Here is a 15163-nt window from a genome sequence, read left to right as displayed (position 1 = left end):
CACACATTTGGCCGGCCATATTGTTACATAGCGGTGCTACAACCAAGAGAATGTAAGCAGCTATACACCGCGCTGATATGTAGCATAGTTGGACGATTGCCTGTGATTCAATCGGAAGCAGACAGGCCAGTAGATGATGGATAAGGCTGATATGGTACCGGTATTGCATCGAGGGGCGAACGTGGTGGCTCACGAACCGATCCATGAATGTTTCCGCTGCTGATTTACGGAGGGTGGATACTATTATATGGAGTGCCTTGAATTTCCAGTGCATATTATTTCTGGTCCCTAATTTTGCGGCCTCGGTAAGCAGAGTCTGCCCGGCGGTGGCCAGGATTCGATCCATCAGCGAGTAATCTGATATAAACAAACGGCAAGACGACTCATCCGAGTTTGTGGGTCTTGCCCTTGTCTCCGTGGAAAACGCAGCTTGAGGACTATCATACCGTAAGAAGGAAGTATAGAATCGTGGAGTGAGAGGCTGAATTGCCAAAGTTGATTGTGAGCTGGAGGCCGTACAAGTCGGGGAGTAGAAAGTCATGTCATCGAAGTGAATTGACTTGGGCGGGATATATTTGATAGATACAGGGAAAGAGGTGTGGGATGCTAGCTCAGACAGATACTGTCGGAAAGGAAGTTCGAGAACCCTGGTAGGATGCTAGATATGGAGAGCAGTACATGGGAGCACGATACTTACCTCTTAATATCTGTTTCCTTTCGAGGAATACTCTCGGGTCTAACTTCGGGTCTTTTCAGGTAGGTGAGTCTACCTCGTAATCGAATCCGGAGCGCTTCTTTGACAATTCGGGGTGCAGAAGCAGCACCAACGTGCCTTCAACGTGCAATGAATCTCGCCATAGTCCAGCCTGGGGCTTTCAATGGGTCTACCAGCTTTTCCCAGGAAGATAGACGGGTGGTTACTTTCACTTGGCCATCCGAGCTCAGGTTGGATTGGAGTGATGGTCCAACCATGGGGTCTATTGACTTTGATACCATTAATCCGCCAACCTTTTCAAAAGGCGAACCAAAGATATCCTTCTCCAGGTACCTTTGTATTATTTCGACCTTGGTAATGATGGTGAAAAATGAAGGGACCCTGCGGGATGGTGACCCTTGGTTGACGCTGTCACAGTCATTGACCCATTATCAGCATTGTCAACAGATTGGTCATCTCCGGTTACCCGAAAAAAGAATTTTCTTTTCTCAAAAAATGAATTGTTGATCTCCATGATCATGACTGCTGCGGCTCCACTTTGTATATAATTAACTAATGAATTGAAATGACAAGCAACACCAACAATATCAAGTACTTGGATAGCATTTGAAGTTACCTCGAGTCTTTCCTAATTCAGCTCTAAGTATACAATGCTATCATGTATTGCCTATTGTGGGATATCACAGCTGATGAAGCTGTAGTTGTTAACACGCGTATTCTCATGCTTAGTTCACATATATGAAGATGTACACTGACTGTGGCTCCAATCATAATGCCCCTGGCTTCCTCTATCTCAACCATTCTTACGAAGATTGCAACTACTCATAATGACTATTCCAGATACTCCGCCCCACTGTGTGAGCGTTGTCATCGTTGGGGCTGGCTTCTCGGGCTTGGTGGTAGCATGTCACCTGAAACAGCAGCTGAACTGCGACGACTTTATTATTTATGATAGGGCGGCCAGACTTGGAGGCACTTGGTTTGCAAACACATGTGTGTATTGATGCCATCACTCCCACACTCATCCATCCTGACAATGATCAATCCAGACCCCGGATGTGGAGTGGACATTCCAGCCCCGTTCTATAGTCTATCCTTCGCCCCTAATCCAGACTTTTCTCAATTCTTTCCGAAGCAACAGGAAGTCCTACAATATCTTGAGTCGGTCGCTTCGCACTTTAATATCTCAGAACATGTAGTGGGAAATACCGAATGGGTCTGCGCTTCGTTTCAGGACTCCACGAAGACCTGGCTTGTCAAGCTTCGAGATGTGAAAAGCGGCCAGGAGTACATAAAACGAAGCAAGGTATTGGTCTCGGCAGTTGGAGGTCTAACAGACCCAAACCCGTTCCATGTCGACGGTATCGAGCGTTTTCAGGGCAGCATGATTCACACGACTAGATGGGATCACAGCGTGTCCCTTACAAACAAAGACGTGGTTGTGATAGGTAATGGCTGTAAGGCTTTGATTTGTAGCCCTTACTTTTCTCCTTGACTCACACCAAGTTCAGCATCAGCTACTCAGCTAATACCAGCTATTGCAACCAAAGTCTATTCTGTCACGCAGTTTATTCGGGTGTGTGCGAATCTGCCTTTCCATTAGGCATCCTACTGACATTGAATAGACTCCGCAGCATTATTTCCCCGGAAGCGATTTAACTATCCCATCTTCCTGGAGGACGATCTCTCGCCATTTTCCTAGCCTGCTTCGTTTCGTGAGGCTCTTAATATTCCTATACCTGTAGACCTCTTTACCGCAATTTAATCTCACGAAGACAGGTGAGCGACTGAGGGAAGAAGCTCGCGAAAGAAGTTGTCGATATATCAAGCAATGTGTACCCAGTGAGTTTAGCGGAAATACATCGTGCTTCCCTCTCATCCGCTTCCTACCCCTTCGAAGTCTTATTTATTATAGAGGAATACTGGGATCTATCGATGCCTACCGCAGAAATCGGATGTAAGCTAGGTCTTTATTTTATTGTATCACCAAGTTTGCTAAGTGACAAAAGCAATCCAGAGACGCGTTTTTGACCACGATGGCTACATTTCAAGTTTGAACCGGGAAAATGTGCACTTGACCAGCGACCCGATTATTGATCTCAAAGAGCGTTCTGTGCTCACTCGGTCAGGAAGAAAATATCCTGCAGACGTCATTGTACACCATCTCCCCGCTCTACAGATGTACGTTTCTCTGAGACATCGTACTAACATCGTGACCACTTGGTATTGGCAAACGGCTTTTCTTTGACACAGTTCGACGCTGAGCTCCGAGGATGCCATGGCCGCAGTAGGAAGGACCACTGGAAGGAATTCGGCTATATTGAAGCATACAACTCCATTGCTATGTCGGGCTTTCCCAATTTCTTTTACATGTTGGGGCCTAATTCTGCACGCAGCCATACTTCGCTTCTTTATTCACTGGAGAGGTAGATAGAATTTTATCTCGATGCTGTTCCTCGACTGACCATGTAATAGCTACGCAAAGCTAATCATAAGGGTCGTAAACCCGGTAATATCTGGCCATGCATTGACAGTGGGACCTGAGGTGTCAAGTAAGAGAGCATACAACGACAAGCTGCATACAGCCCTCGAAAAGACGGTTCTTACTAATGCCTGCAGAAGTGTAAGTTACCTTCTCTGGCTTTAAACTGGGGATTCTAACCTGCAGATCTCGAGTGGTATATTGATGAGAGAACCGGACGAAACTGGGTCATATATCCGTGGAGCTCGTTCTACATGTGGTATACGACACATATAGCTGGCCTAGATGACTGGATATATGAGGTGAGCATGCCGATCCTCTAATTATGTGATAATGAAGTCTAATATTATGATTACAAGGTTCCGGATGGCTCCCTCAAAAGCGGAGGGACAGATTTAGTAATACGCACCACGGCACCAACTATTCTTACGCTACTCGTTTTCTGTTCACTTATCCTCATTGTCAGTTGAGTTGAGCAGTGGTGACAAGTGGACAAATTACTTGTCCAACCATACTCCATTGGAGCCTCTACTGTCCATGGTGCAGAAGACTAACTGAAGGACTGATTGAATCTAACTGAATGTATGATCAAAAATCGTTTATTGAAGAATAGGTCTAGGCAGGGATGGCAATGTCATAAAATGGGGATCTGATCTGGCCCGGCGGCAATGCTCGGGGCGAAATTGATGGATAATCTACCCACCGGATATCATCGGGTGAACAGACACCACTCCCCGCAGCCCTAGTCACAAACCTGCCCGAGTCCAATATAGGTGGCCAACGCTTATTACGAGATCCATTGCAGACGATGATCTCATAGAGGCAAAACCTGTAAGTAGTCGGTTTAGGCCTTAACCTTCGGCTTCCGAACCATACAATACAGCTACAAAATTAGCATAACCCACAAGCAACACAGAAACCAACTTACCTTGCAAGCATCATTCCCATCCACACAATCAATCTCCGTAACCAAGTTAAAACCCAGTTTCTCGTAAATTATGATATTTGGAACTCCCTTCGAGCTCTCTAAATAACATGGCATGCCATCCCGATCTGCCTGCTGCGTGACAACCTCCACCAGCTTCCGGCCCAGCCCCATCCCGCGCATTTCCGAGCTCACAGCCAAGACATTACAAAAGTAATACCCGCGCGGGTCGGTCCAGACTACGTCGTGGGTTTTCCGCTGCATCTCCTTCCACATGTGGTACCGGTGGAGGTTGAGACCGCCTCTCCCGCCGAAGCGGACGTTGAAGAGGAATTGGCGAAAGGAGAGGAGCCAGTCCTGGGCCCAGACGGACCAGGAGACGGGCTTGGAGGCCGGTTGAGGAGAGAACCACCAGCTGACGCCGACGACCGAGCGAGGGTGCTTATCGCTGATAGGGACCTTGGCGACGTACATCGGGGTGTTGCAGTTCAAGCCATATTCGAAGTGGGCGGCGAGGGAGGCGGCGTTCCGGTGGATATTGTACTATTTCATGATCATGCATTTAGGGTCTATACAAGCTTTCCTTCTTTCTTTCTTTCTTTTTTTTTCTCTCTCTCTCTATCGATAGGCTTTGGGGGAGATATATATAGATTGGTAATTCGAAACTTACTTCTGAAGAATCGAATAGCCAGTGGAAATACGGATCGTCGGCAAACGCCGTTTGCACGCATTCTACGGCCTCAGGAATGTCCTGTTTGGTCATGGGGACGATCTGGAGCGCCATATTGGATGTTTTGGATTCGGTTCTAGCAGTTCTGATTCAATTCCTACTGTGTCTGCGAATGGGCTGGGATAACGCGATGGTATAAGAGTGCGAATGGCGGCGAAGGGGGAACAAGGACAGCGCCATCTAAGGTCGACGAGCCACACAGGATAGAAAGGTCGGACTGTACGACGATAGGGGGACGGATACGAGGCGGAGAGAGGAGATGCAATACAGATGAGCAGCTTGTGGCGGACTTGAGACCTTGGATTTTTCTATCCCTTTGCTCCGGTGCATGACCAGGAATTCTTATAAGAGCACACCTATCACACAGCCTTTAGCCCTTCCTGGCAGTTCGACGCGGATGCTTCGATTGTACATACAAATCCCACCCTGACCAATCAACGCCCCTAGTAATGATCATCCTGCCAAGCCGCTAGGCGATATTAGGCAGGTTCTGCCGTTATCTGCCATCAGCTGATCACTTATCATGCACCTTTTGGCTGCCTCAGGCTGATTGGGGATGTGATGGATGACCGGTGTCGACGCAACTGAACGTCGAACATGATTAGTTTTGCATCACGGCTGGACTCTGAGGGTCTCGCATCATCAGCACGAATGTTATCTGGCCTGTACCACCGTATTGCGCATAATCGATCACAAGTCTGTCCACTTCGTGCCACCCGTACTTGCGATAGAGCGGGTATCCCTCGAGAGTGGCCTCAAGATAGATTCGCGCATTCCGGGCATCAGCGCGTTGAGTCCCCCACTGTAGTAGTTTGCTGCCGATCCCTTTTCCTTGGTATTCGGGTGAAATGGCTAGAATATCCAAAACTAATGTTTCGGGGGAGGATTAGTCAAACTATTACAGACAAGCTTCACGTAATGTGGGGAATGTCCCCCAAGCAGCCAAGAAAGGGAATTGAAACACAAGGCGACAAATTGTAGGAACCCACGTACTCATATCATCTTTGTTGACGTTAGCTGCCCTTTTCTCTTTCATCAGCTTGAAGCTCAGTTCCCAGATATCTTCTCTCATCTCTTTCGGTCTCAAACTTTTCGCATTCTCCACCATCACCCTGCCCTCCTCGGATAACTCGACTTTATTTTCCTCCCAGGGGACTGTCCACCGGGCATACCCCACTACCCGATCGACACTGGTATCCACTGCAGAGAAGACATGAATATCAGGGGACGCCATTTTCTCAAGACAGCGAGCCTGCTTCATCGGGGTACAGACCTCGGGGTCGATTCCCGGCAGAGCATTTAGCCACATTTGTTGATTTCTAAAACTGGCTATATTAATACCGCCAAGGGCGGCCGCCTCAGACTCGGTGGCGTAGTGGACGTCAATATTGTTCGTCATATTGTACCGCGTCATATTGTACCGACTCAGCTGTGCTGTAACTCCAGGAATTTGCTTGGAGAGAGAGACCGCTGCAGGTTTATGCTAGGGGCTCAAGGGTCGTTGATAAGGCCGGCGCCAAGGGCCCGGGCACCCGTTTAAGTAATAAATGAACCTCGGCCGTGAGTCACTCCCCATAATTTAGCCGGTTCGCTAGTACAGGACAGAGAAATCACTCACTGTCTAAGCGTTACATCGTGTTGTTGTTAGATTATGGCTGTCAGCCTGTTTACCATCACGTGTGTTGTAGACCCTAAAGAACGTGCCACATCAAGTGAGAACCAAAGTCGCTTGTGAATTTCCAATATTTTCGTTCCATCGCGGTCATAGTCTATATACAGCAATCAATAGTATTTTAGATATTAGGCCCACTTGCCCAACACGCCCATCAGGACCATACCGGCTATCAAAGCCACTCCTCCCACCAACACTCTAACCAAGGGCGCATCCAGCAACTCGCCTCCTTCCATCACCCAGTCTCTCGCCCACATATCCACAACACCCACCCACACCAGAATACCAGCCGACAAAGCGTCCAGTGTTCCCAGTGCGATCAGGGTGCTCCTCTCGTTACCATTGAATGAGTGCAGCACTCCCATTCCGATCGCCATTCCGATCGGAGTAATCAGCGCAAAAGTACCCGCCATCACGGCTTTACTAGGGAAGATGCGACCCGGAAGCAACGCGATGCGTGCCCCGAGAGCCAGACCTTCGAAGAATTGGTGAAACACAATAACCACCAACAAGGTTTTATAAAAGGAGTCGCCCGCGACAACCAGCGTCAGACCGATCAGGATACTGTGGAAGATCACACCTGCTTCCATGACCATGACCGACAGCTTCGTGTTAGGACTGGTACCGTCAGTGCCGTGGCTGTGGCTTAGCTGGGCGAGCTGCATCGTCCGTTGTGCTGTGTTTTCTTTTGGAGTTGTGGACACATTGGTCGGTGGGGTGTCCTCGCAGCATTCCGGAGCCGATTTACTTGCACGGGCGGCGATGAAACGATGGCCGATGTATTCGGTCAGGAAGGAAAGGAAGATACCAGCCATCACGACGGCAGATGTGGTGGCTTCGTACTCGAGCTCGCCGAGACACTCGTTCGTGAACATAAGGTTGGCGTGGGTGTATAGCTAGACACGATTAGCAGTGTTCAGAAAATCCGAAAATTTGCTAGCCTCTCACATGAACGAATGCGGTGGACAGGATCACCCCAGTACCAAATTGCTTGATAACAGTCGATGCCATGGTATTGATCGTGGGAAAGGGAAGTTTGAGCAGTAACATCGGAAGGAAGACACCAAGGGCACTGGTAACAAGGATCACGAATAATGTTCCAATGCGCAGTGGCATATCATAGTCACGACTCCGGACACCGCAGGAGGCCTCGCTCGAGCCTTCCGACTCGCCTGCGCCGACGCAGTGTCTGTCTCTGTTAGCTTTCGTTGTTCTGTGTATGTTTTGTCGTCTTCATGGAAAAGCATACTCAACACCGGCATGGAAATGACAGTTTTGTTCGCCGCTGGAGGAACTGGTGGACTCGCTACTATCGTCTTGTGCGTCTCCGGTTTCTCCCTCTTCCAGAATCTGCACATCGTTTCCGTCTGCGTCCATGCAGTACCTAGAGTATGTGAGACAAAATCAAAGTCTGTCTCGAGAGTCATACTCACTGTGAGCTACCACGGGAGTGGCAACCGGTATACTGTGCTGGCAACTCCCCAGTTGGGGTCCCGGTCAATGATACCTGCACTTCGTTTCCTTCGCCATTAATGCAGTAAACGTCGCTACCATGGTTATGACAGCCCGTCACTGCGGATGACTGTGCCGATGAAGTCGTAGTAGCAGACACGGACGTAGCCGTCGCCTGTGCATGTGTAGTGATAGGGGTCTCTTCACCATCGGCTCCATAGCAGTATTCCACGCTGCCATGGGTGTGACATCCCGAATAGGACTGCGCATGCACCACGCTGGCTGCAAGAGACGCCACAAACAACCCCCGAAGCATATTGACCATGTTTCTCGGTGTCACAATTGCAGGTTCAACTGAAGAGAGGATGATGAGCCGAGAAATCAGTTCTTGATCATTTACTATTTATCTCTCCGTTCTCACAAGGTGTCGCCCCCATGCGATGACTCGCTTAGCAGGCAGTAATTTCGATTACTTGGAAAACTTCACCAAAGTCGGATTTCTCCGACATAACGGCGCGCTACTAGTATTGCTTTATGACAGAGATTTCCTCCTCCGCCGAGAAGCCTCGCGGGCTAACCCCCAAGGTAGCTGTGCCAAGCACGACTGTCTCCTCCGCCAAGAAGGTTCCAATCATTATACCCGCCTTTATATTGAATCATATTGGACAAGACGAGACAGAACCACCAAGAATGAATACGGCTTGTTTCCCCCAAGGTCCTCTACCAAGACCTTGGCATCGGCCGTCCTTTCCATGCCCACGATGTCTTGGCATCGTGGTTCATGCTGATATCCAACCATGACATGTTGTATGTGCATGGTTTAGTAAACACGCGGGATGTTGCATTCTGTGCGTTGTCAGGCGATGCTTGACAGATTCCTTCTCTCATGCCTTACGATCGTCTTTCATCAGGAGATGTGTTGCCGTAATTCCAGACATGGTTCCATGATCACAAGAGGAAGGCCTAACGACCTACAATGGCCATTCAGAGCGATATCAAGCTCAGCCGCAAGGTACCTCTTGGCACAAGATATCGAAATGGAGATACTCCCGAGAGATCGCTCTCAGCTATACCGAAATCTCTGAATACGATCCGTCAAAGCACTTGGCAACCGCCACGACAAGAACAGACAAGCAGTCCGTATCCAGAAACCGCAGTATAAAAGCCCAACTATAATCCTGGTCATGTAGATTCATAGACTCAGCAGACTCCCAAGTATCTATCCAAATCCTAGCCACAATGGTAGCCCTCGTCCCCTTTCTCCTCCTATCCACCGTTGCGGCCATTCCCGCCCCCATCTCGCTGGCCACCCGCGACCAAGCAACCCCCCACGCCCCATCCCCCTGGGACGCCGGCGCAACAACCCAATACCCAATCCACCAGAGCTGCAATGCGACTCAACGTCGACAGATCGAGGCCGGTCTCAACGAAACTATCGCCCTAGTCGACCACGCAAAAGCTCACATTCTCCGCTGGGGAAATGAAAGCACCATCTACCGCAAATACTTCGGTAACAGACCCTCCTTCGAAGCCATTGGTGCCTACGACATCGTCAGCAATGGCGACAAAGCCAGTGTGCTATTCCGATGCGATAACCCAGACGGGAACTGTGATAATGAAGGTTCGTATTCCCTCCCCCCTTTTCCTCCCTTAGCAATATCAAGCCAACCTACGAAACCACATCCACTATACTAACGCCAAAGCTAAATAAAGGCTGGGCCGGTCACTGGCGTGGTGAAAACGCGACCGCCGAAACCGTCATCTGCGACCTAAGCTACTCGTCCCGCCGCTCGCTGACCTCCATGTGTGCCCTCGGATACACAGTTTCCGGGTCCGAGACGAATACCTTCTGGGCTGCGGATCTGCTGCACAGACTCTTCCATATGCCTCCTATTGGACAGAACTGGGTTGAGCATTTTGCCGATGGGTATGGTGAGGTTATTGAGCTTGCTGCTGGAAACAAGAGCACCTCGACTCGGGATTCCGAGACGTTGCAGTATTTCGCTCTTGAGGCTTACGCGTATGATATTGCTGCGCCGGGTGTTGGGTGTGCGGGTGAGTATGATGAGAGTCAAGAAGAAGCTGAGGATGGAACGGATGATTTGCCTGAGGTGAGTTTTAGTCTTGTCTTTGTTTTTGGGGGTGTTGGCTGATGTGATGTAGAACTGCCATACTCATGAGGGTGGGGAGGTGCACTGTACCTAGGTACGGTGGTTGTGGACTCGGGTTGTATGCTCGTGTAGTATTGAGTGTTATGGACATAAAAAGGGTTCGTATGGACCAGATGGTATTGGTATAGGGTAATTGTACTAGGAAGGATGTTAATATCTGCCGCGATGTATATTCACTAAGTCATTCTTCACGAGTTATGAGTGCGGGAAATTTTCTGATAGAATATGATCTTTCTGACGCAAATCAAATGAAGCTCTGATGCACCTATTCTATATACATATATAAACGTGAAACATGTTGTTCTGTATACACCGTTAGATCCCTTTTTCCTCCATCAAATGATTCATGAGTAGCTTCCCCAATTGTCGGCTCGGCCAACGTGTAGTCCTCATTGATCCTCTCCTGTCCTGTATCCTACATATTTCCAGCCCCCGTTCCGATATCTCTAGTATCGTCGGATGCACCGCAAGCTGAACCATTCTCCAGTGAATAATAACTCTGTTTGTGAGACCTCGCTTCAATACACACTACAGGTTTCGCTTCGAACCGGTGTCTTGGCTCGTGGAGTATTCGTCTTAGAGTAGCAGGGGGGAAGTCCTTGGATCATGTCACGGTAAAGCAGTTTTAGCAAGTGAACATATATGATATTGTCAATCTCTAGCAAGTAATGTGATAGCCGCAGTTATCTTCTTCTAATTCCCCAACTCAATTCTTGGGCGCACACATCACCAAATGCATGAAGTCTAGAGCAGCCAGTACTTTGTTCACATATTTCTGCCCTCTTCTCGTGCCCTTCACAGCGGCATGAAATTCTAATATTCTTCATACGATAGGGTTATTTAATTAATAGTCCTGCGGTCCAACCCCACTATGTAATCGTGCATTCCCGGAATTCCATCAATATACGCACCGAATCTTCCCGATAGCTCAAGGAACCTTTTTGTGTTATAGTGCTTATCTGTCACTACTTCTTGTTTACTAAATATATATACCGAGATTAAGTGCCCTGCCTTGATCAGTAAGCATAGAGTTAATAGAAAAAAATAAATTATCTTCGAATATAGCCGCAAATAAAAACAGCGAATGTTATGCAGGATTGTGTACAGGCCATAGTTCAAGGTCAAATATTGAAACTCGGTATACCGCATACCTACTTACCTTCGCGATGGGTGACAAAAGGCAACGCCACATAATTTGGCCGATTGTCGCCTATAGCCGTACCTTTTATAGAACAATTGCAATTGTCAATGGACTCTAATTGTTCTCCCGTTTCTCGGGACCGGAAATCGATCACCCTAGAAGGATTTCTCGTGATCTATGGACATCCCGTTGTCACGACTCACTACAGGGGTGTTCGTTGCGCCGATGCATTCATACCAATTTGTTACACAGTCATTGTACCCAATGGGGGAAGTCGGAGGAGCAGGCGACAACGAGAAAGGAATCATTAGGTACTGTGGATCATACATCTTTGTCGACACTTCCGAATTCCTGGCCGTGCTGGTCCACTTACCCTTGCTGTTCCCCTTTTGACTCGTCCTCTTGACTGCCCAATAATTCAGTCTCGAATCGGTTGGCACTAATGTGCATATCCCGGATGCTCGTATCCCACTCAGACGATGATGTAAGTGGAGTCTATCGATCTGAGTCCTCGAGATTATAATTACAACTGCATCTAGACTATTTAGGATATAGCCAAGTGTTCCTGTCATCTCCCTGTCCAATTGCTCTGGTAGTATTAATGAGGGCTATGCAGCTTGACAGACTTCCATCTGATATCCCACCAGTCGATAATTGAATATCTCGAAGTTCTCCGGCCTCGGCCTCCGTCTTGGGAATGATACTACAAAAGTGGGTAAATAAGGCCAAGCTGAAAGATATAAAAGGGTATGAAGTTCTTCCCAAGGGTGAGAGCAGAATAAAAAGCCATCCTCATTCTCATTCTCATCCACATTGCCTCTATCTTCGAGACAGTCGATCTAATTAATAATTAAACCTTAGTATCTCCATTCATCGCTTTACAAAATGAAGTTTCTTGCCAGTGTCCTCACGCTCACGACTATTGCTGGAGTATCCGCCGTGCCTGCATCCAACAGTGCCACCACAAACACTGTCATCAGTGGCGAGTTCACCTACAGCGGTAAAGGAGTCGTACGTCCACACTTCCCCCAAGGAATATAAGCCCCAAATCTAAGTTGACTTGATATTATCAGGACTTCGCGGTTCAATGCAGTGGTGGCCTTACCCCACCTCATGCAGATTGTCAGCCTGGGAAATGCCAATGCAATGGGAACTATGGTTGCTGGTCTTGCAATGGTGGACGCATGCAGTGCCAGCCTGGACCGGGCTCTGGGAGTTGCTGGGCCTAATTTGGCTAGTAGATCTAACGTGATATGCATATTTTCACGGGTTATTACATATGTCTGTGGCCGAGAAGTATGTAGATGAGGGCAGGGTAGTGAACGTTGTTCACGATAAGTCCATACGATGAGTTCCTGAATTTGTCGACTGCGTTAGGAACGGGTGGTGCCTGGGTTAAGACTAACGAGGCGAGAGGGGGGGATATAAAAAGAGTACTATAACTGTATTGGCAATGTAGATTGTGGATTTCAAAGGCAAGTTTAAAAAAAAAAAAAAAAAAAAAAGTGGTCTGTGGGTGCTGCCTCGTTGTACCCACCCAGGTAATAAATTCGTTCTCACTGGATTTACATTTTCATAGAGATTTTCTATGCATGGGAGACCTTCATCTCTCCTGGAGTAAGGTTGAACCAAAGTAAATTGACGGTATAGGTCCATTTGGTGTCTCTCTACCACTCATGCTTTGACAAGGTCATACAACCAGTCAAGTTCACCACTAGCGCGGTGCCAGGACCTTCTATTATGGTAAGCTTATACACTATGCCAATTTGCCAAGGAAATACACACGGTGATTCGTCACTCTTGCTATGGTAGATCGGACTAGGTGCGTCCAAGCTGCAATGTGGGGAAACCTCCAAATGCCACCCCCATTCCACTACGTATTTTAGATATAATTAGTGGGGGTAGTTTGTCTCTGTCCTGTGGACCTACACTGTTATATCATGAGCGTACCTAACCATAGCAGACTGATCTAGGGGTAGAAACTGACGTCAGCCGATACGAGGACGTTCCATGGAGCATCACAAACCACACCGTGCCATTGCAGGGGAACACTATGTAAATTCCAGATCAATTGGTCCAGTTATTGGTCTCTGGAATAGCCATTGTCGTATTCGTGCACCCTCATCTGTGTTGATACCTGAAATTCGAATGCCGGGCTTCTACACACCTGATGCCCGCGCTAGACTGTTTTCGGCAGGCATCCCACCTTTACCCAAGCATGAATCATCAGCTTATTTTCTCTTCTTCTTCCTCTTCTTCTTCTTCTTCTTCCCCCGCTTTCACTTTCTCAATAATCTCAATTCTTTCATATCTTCAAAGCCAACTTGAACAATGGCATCTTCGACATTCCCCCCTCCCCCCGTCAGTTCCATTGACTGGAACAATGTCGGATTTAAAGTCCGTGACGGTATGTGCTACCCCTCCATCTATGTCCCGCGAAGAAAAGTAAACTCCCCCAACTAACTCCAAAACTCCCATAGTGAACGGCCATGTAGAATGCCACTTCTCCCACAGCCAAGGCGGCAAATGGAGCGCTCCCAAATTCGTCAACTCGCCCTACCTGCCCATCCACGGCATGGCCCCAGGCCTCAACTACGGCCAACAAGCCTACGAAGGTCTCAAGGCCTTCCGCCGCCCTGACGGCTCCATCAGCGTCTTCCGCCCTGATCGCAACGCCGTGCGCATGCGTCGCTCCGCCGAATTTATTTCCGTCCCACCTATTCCCGAGGACCTTTTCGTGGAGAGCGTGAAGCTCGCCGTCGCGGCCAATGCGGAATTCGTGCCACCCCATGAAACCGGCGCGGCGATGTACGTCCGTCCATTGGTCTTCGGCTCTTCGGCACAGCTAGGTCTCTCCCCTCCCGACGAGTATACATTTGTGGTCTTTGTGATGCCGACCGGTGTGTATCACGGCGTTCATGCCGTCGATGCCCTGATCCTGGAGGACTTTGATCGCTCTGCGCCGGAGGGCACGGGATCCGCCAAGGTGGGTGGAAACTACGCACCGGTGCTGCGGCACAGTGGACGGGCACACAGTGAGGGATTCGGGATCACACTCCATCTGGACAGTCGTACGCGGTCCGAGATTGATGAGTTCTCGACGTCCGCCTTTATCGGCGTGAGGAAGGATGCCTCGGGCGCGGTGACGCTAGTGCAGCCGGATAGTAAGAACGTAATTGACTCGGTGACAGCGGCATCGGTGTTGGAGATTGGAGAGCGCGTGTTCGGATTCAAATCGGAGAGACGCCGCGTTCCCTATGAGGAGCTGAAGGAGTTCAAGGAGGTCATTGCTTGCGGCACGGCGGCTGCGCTCGTGCCAATCCGAAGCATTACCATGCGGTCGCGGGGCGATCGCCTTACATATGAGGCTGGGGATGACGGGCAGAGCGGTGGAGAGGTATGCGTTAAGCTCCTGCAGACGCTGAAGGGGATCCAGGCTGGCAAGATCGAAGACAAGTTTGGATGGAACTTCTCCGTGGAGAGGCCACCGGAGGGCTGGGCCACTGCTAGCGGCGAGAGGGAATCTGATGGTGCCAATGTGCCATGATTGACTGGCAAGCGAATGATTTCAGCCGAGCGAGTAGTTTAAACCGATCGAAACATGAGGTAATTTTTCACAATCCGTTACAAAATGTATTGTTTGCTCCGGAAGCATTAATTGGACCTATCACAAAGGTTTCCAACTGAGGGGCGCCAGGAGGGGGGAGGAGGGAGGAGGGAGGGGGACCCATGGAGGCACATAAATCTACAGATCTCCGTAGAAAATCACAGATTATACCCACCAAATCTCGGAGAATAGTAATGGATTCTGCTACAATAAGAGATGCAAAGAAGTCCATGAAAAATGTTCAAAAAGAAGCAGCAAAAACCACTAA

At 48.8% G+C, this 15163-nt stretch overlaps 7 protein-coding genes across 7 annotated transcripts; 4 read left to right on the top strand and 3 right to left on the bottom strand.

Annotated features, from left to right (window-relative positions):
• Positions 1-1542: 1542 nt before the first annotated feature.
• Positions 1543-3686, top strand: BDV27DRAFT_170056 (flavin-containing monooxygenase; the record flags this gene model as incomplete). Its single annotated transcript, XM_032075198.1, has 10 exons — positions 1543-1708; positions 1765-2172; positions 2227-2291; positions 2341-2430; positions 2461-2557; positions 2631-2672; positions 2725-2870; positions 2969-3141; positions 3212-3338; positions 3392-3686. 10 exons carry the CDS (start codon positions 1543-1545, stop codon positions 3518-3520), a joined length of 1443 nt encoding a protein of 480 aa, XP_031933431.1. The 3' UTR covers positions 3521-3686.
• A 162-nt stretch (positions 3687-3848) lies between these two features.
• On the bottom strand, positions 3849-5191 carry BDV27DRAFT_119655 (acyl-CoA N-acyltransferase). Its single transcript, XM_032064915.1, has 3 exons — positions 4793-5191; positions 4126-4665; positions 3849-4080 (listed from the first exon to the last, which is right to left on the bottom strand). The coding sequence occupies exons 1-3, from the start codon at positions 4904-4906 to the stop codon at positions 4042-4044; spliced, it is 693 nt and encodes a 230-aa protein (XP_031933430.1). The 5' UTR covers positions 4907-5191; the 3' UTR covers positions 3849-4041.
• On the bottom strand, positions 5192-6339 carry BDV27DRAFT_119652 (GNAT family N-acetyltransferase). Its single transcript, XM_032064914.1, has 2 exons — positions 5846-6339; positions 5192-5719 (listed from the first exon to the last, which is right to left on the bottom strand). Exons 1-2 carry the CDS (start codon positions 6264-6266, stop codon positions 5454-5456), a joined length of 687 nt encoding a protein of 228 aa, XP_031933429.1. The 5' UTR covers positions 6267-6339; the 3' UTR covers positions 5192-5453.
• A 313-nt stretch (positions 6340-6652) lies between these two features.
• On the bottom strand, positions 6653-8292 carry zrfC (putative ZIP Zinc transporter; the record flags this gene model as incomplete). Its single annotated transcript, XM_032069674.1, has 4 exons — positions 6653-7420; positions 7473-7713; positions 7774-7908; positions 7958-8292. 4 exons carry the CDS (start codon positions 8290-8292, stop codon positions 6653-6655), a joined length of 1479 nt encoding a protein of 492 aa, XP_031933428.1.
• Positions 8293-8990: 698 nt separating this feature from the next.
• Positions 8991-10396, top strand: aspf2 (major allergen Asp F2). Its single transcript, XM_032077605.1, has 3 exons — positions 8991-9597; positions 9690-10087; positions 10140-10396. The coding sequence occupies exons 1-3, from the start codon at positions 9216-9218 to the stop codon at positions 10179-10181; spliced, it is 822 nt and encodes a 273-aa protein (XP_031933427.1). The 5' UTR covers positions 8991-9215; the 3' UTR covers positions 10182-10396.
• Positions 10397-12173: 1777 nt separating this feature from the next.
• Positions 12174-12517, top strand: BDV27DRAFT_152230 (uncharacterized protein; the record flags this gene model as incomplete). The annotated part of the gene is made up of 2 exons (XM_032071521.1): positions 12174-12299; positions 12362-12517. 2 exons carry the CDS (start codon positions 12174-12176, stop codon positions 12515-12517), a joined length of 282 nt encoding a protein of 93 aa, XP_031933426.1.
• A 1035-nt stretch (positions 12518-13552) lies between these two features.
• BDV27DRAFT_119648 (branched-chain amino acid aminotransferase) lies at positions 13553-15028 on the top strand. The gene is made up of 2 exons (XM_032064913.1): positions 13553-13695; positions 13769-15028. The coding sequence occupies exons 1-2, from the start codon at positions 13620-13622 to the stop codon at positions 14833-14835; spliced, it is 1143 nt and encodes a 380-aa protein (XP_031933425.1). The 5' UTR covers positions 13553-13619; the 3' UTR covers positions 14836-15028.
• Positions 15029-15163: the final 135 nt, after the last annotated feature.

This window comes from Aspergillus caelatus, assembly GCF_009193585.1.
Source record: "Aspergillus caelatus strain CBS 763.97 unplaced genomic scaffold BDV27scaffold_4, whole genome shotgun sequence".
Classification (NCBI taxonomy): domain Eukaryota; kingdom Fungi; phylum Ascomycota; class Eurotiomycetes; order Eurotiales; family Aspergillaceae; genus Aspergillus; species Aspergillus caelatus.
The sequence above is the reverse complement of the archived record's forward strand: the minus strand, read 5'-3'. Positions and strand labels throughout refer to the sequence as shown.

Coding starts and splice junctions, on each gene's coding strand:
- BDV27DRAFT_119655 (XM_032064915.1), bottom strand. CDS start 4,906: ATGGCGCTCCAGATCGTCCCCATGACCAAACAGGACATTCCTGAGGCC. Junction 4,666..4,792: donor GGCTATTCGATTCTTCAGAA/GTAAGTTTCGAA, acceptor ATCATGAAATAG/TACAATATCCACCGGAACGC. Junction 4,081..4,125: donor ATGGGAATGATGCTTGCAAG/GTAAGTTGGTTT, acceptor CTAATTTTGTAG/CTGTATTGTATGGTTCGGAA.
- BDV27DRAFT_119652 (XM_032064914.1), bottom strand. CDS start 6,266: ATGACGCGGTACAATATGACGAACAATATTGACGTCCACTACGCCACC. Junction 5,720..5,845: donor CGTCAACAAAGATGATATGA/GTACGTGGGTTC, acceptor CCGAAACATTAG/TTTTGGATATTCTAGCCATT.
- aspf2 (XM_032077605.1), top strand. CDS start 9,216: ATGGTAGCCCTCGTCCCCTTTCTCCTCCTATCCACCGTTGCGGCCATT. Junction 9,598..9,689: donor CGGGAACTGTGATAATGAAG/GTTCGTATTCCC, acceptor AGCTAAATAAAG/GCTGGGCCGGTCACTGGCGT. Junction 10,088..10,139: donor GAACGGATGATTTGCCTGAG/GTGAGTTTTAGT, acceptor GATGTGATGTAG/AACTGCCATACTCATGAGGG.
- BDV27DRAFT_119648 (XM_032064913.1), top strand. CDS start 13,620: ATGGCATCTTCGACATTCCCCCCTCCCCCCGTCAGTTCCATTGACTGG. Junction 13,696..13,768: donor CGGATTTAAAGTCCGTGACG/GTATGTGCTACC, acceptor AAACTCCCATAG/TGAACGGCCATGTAGAATGC.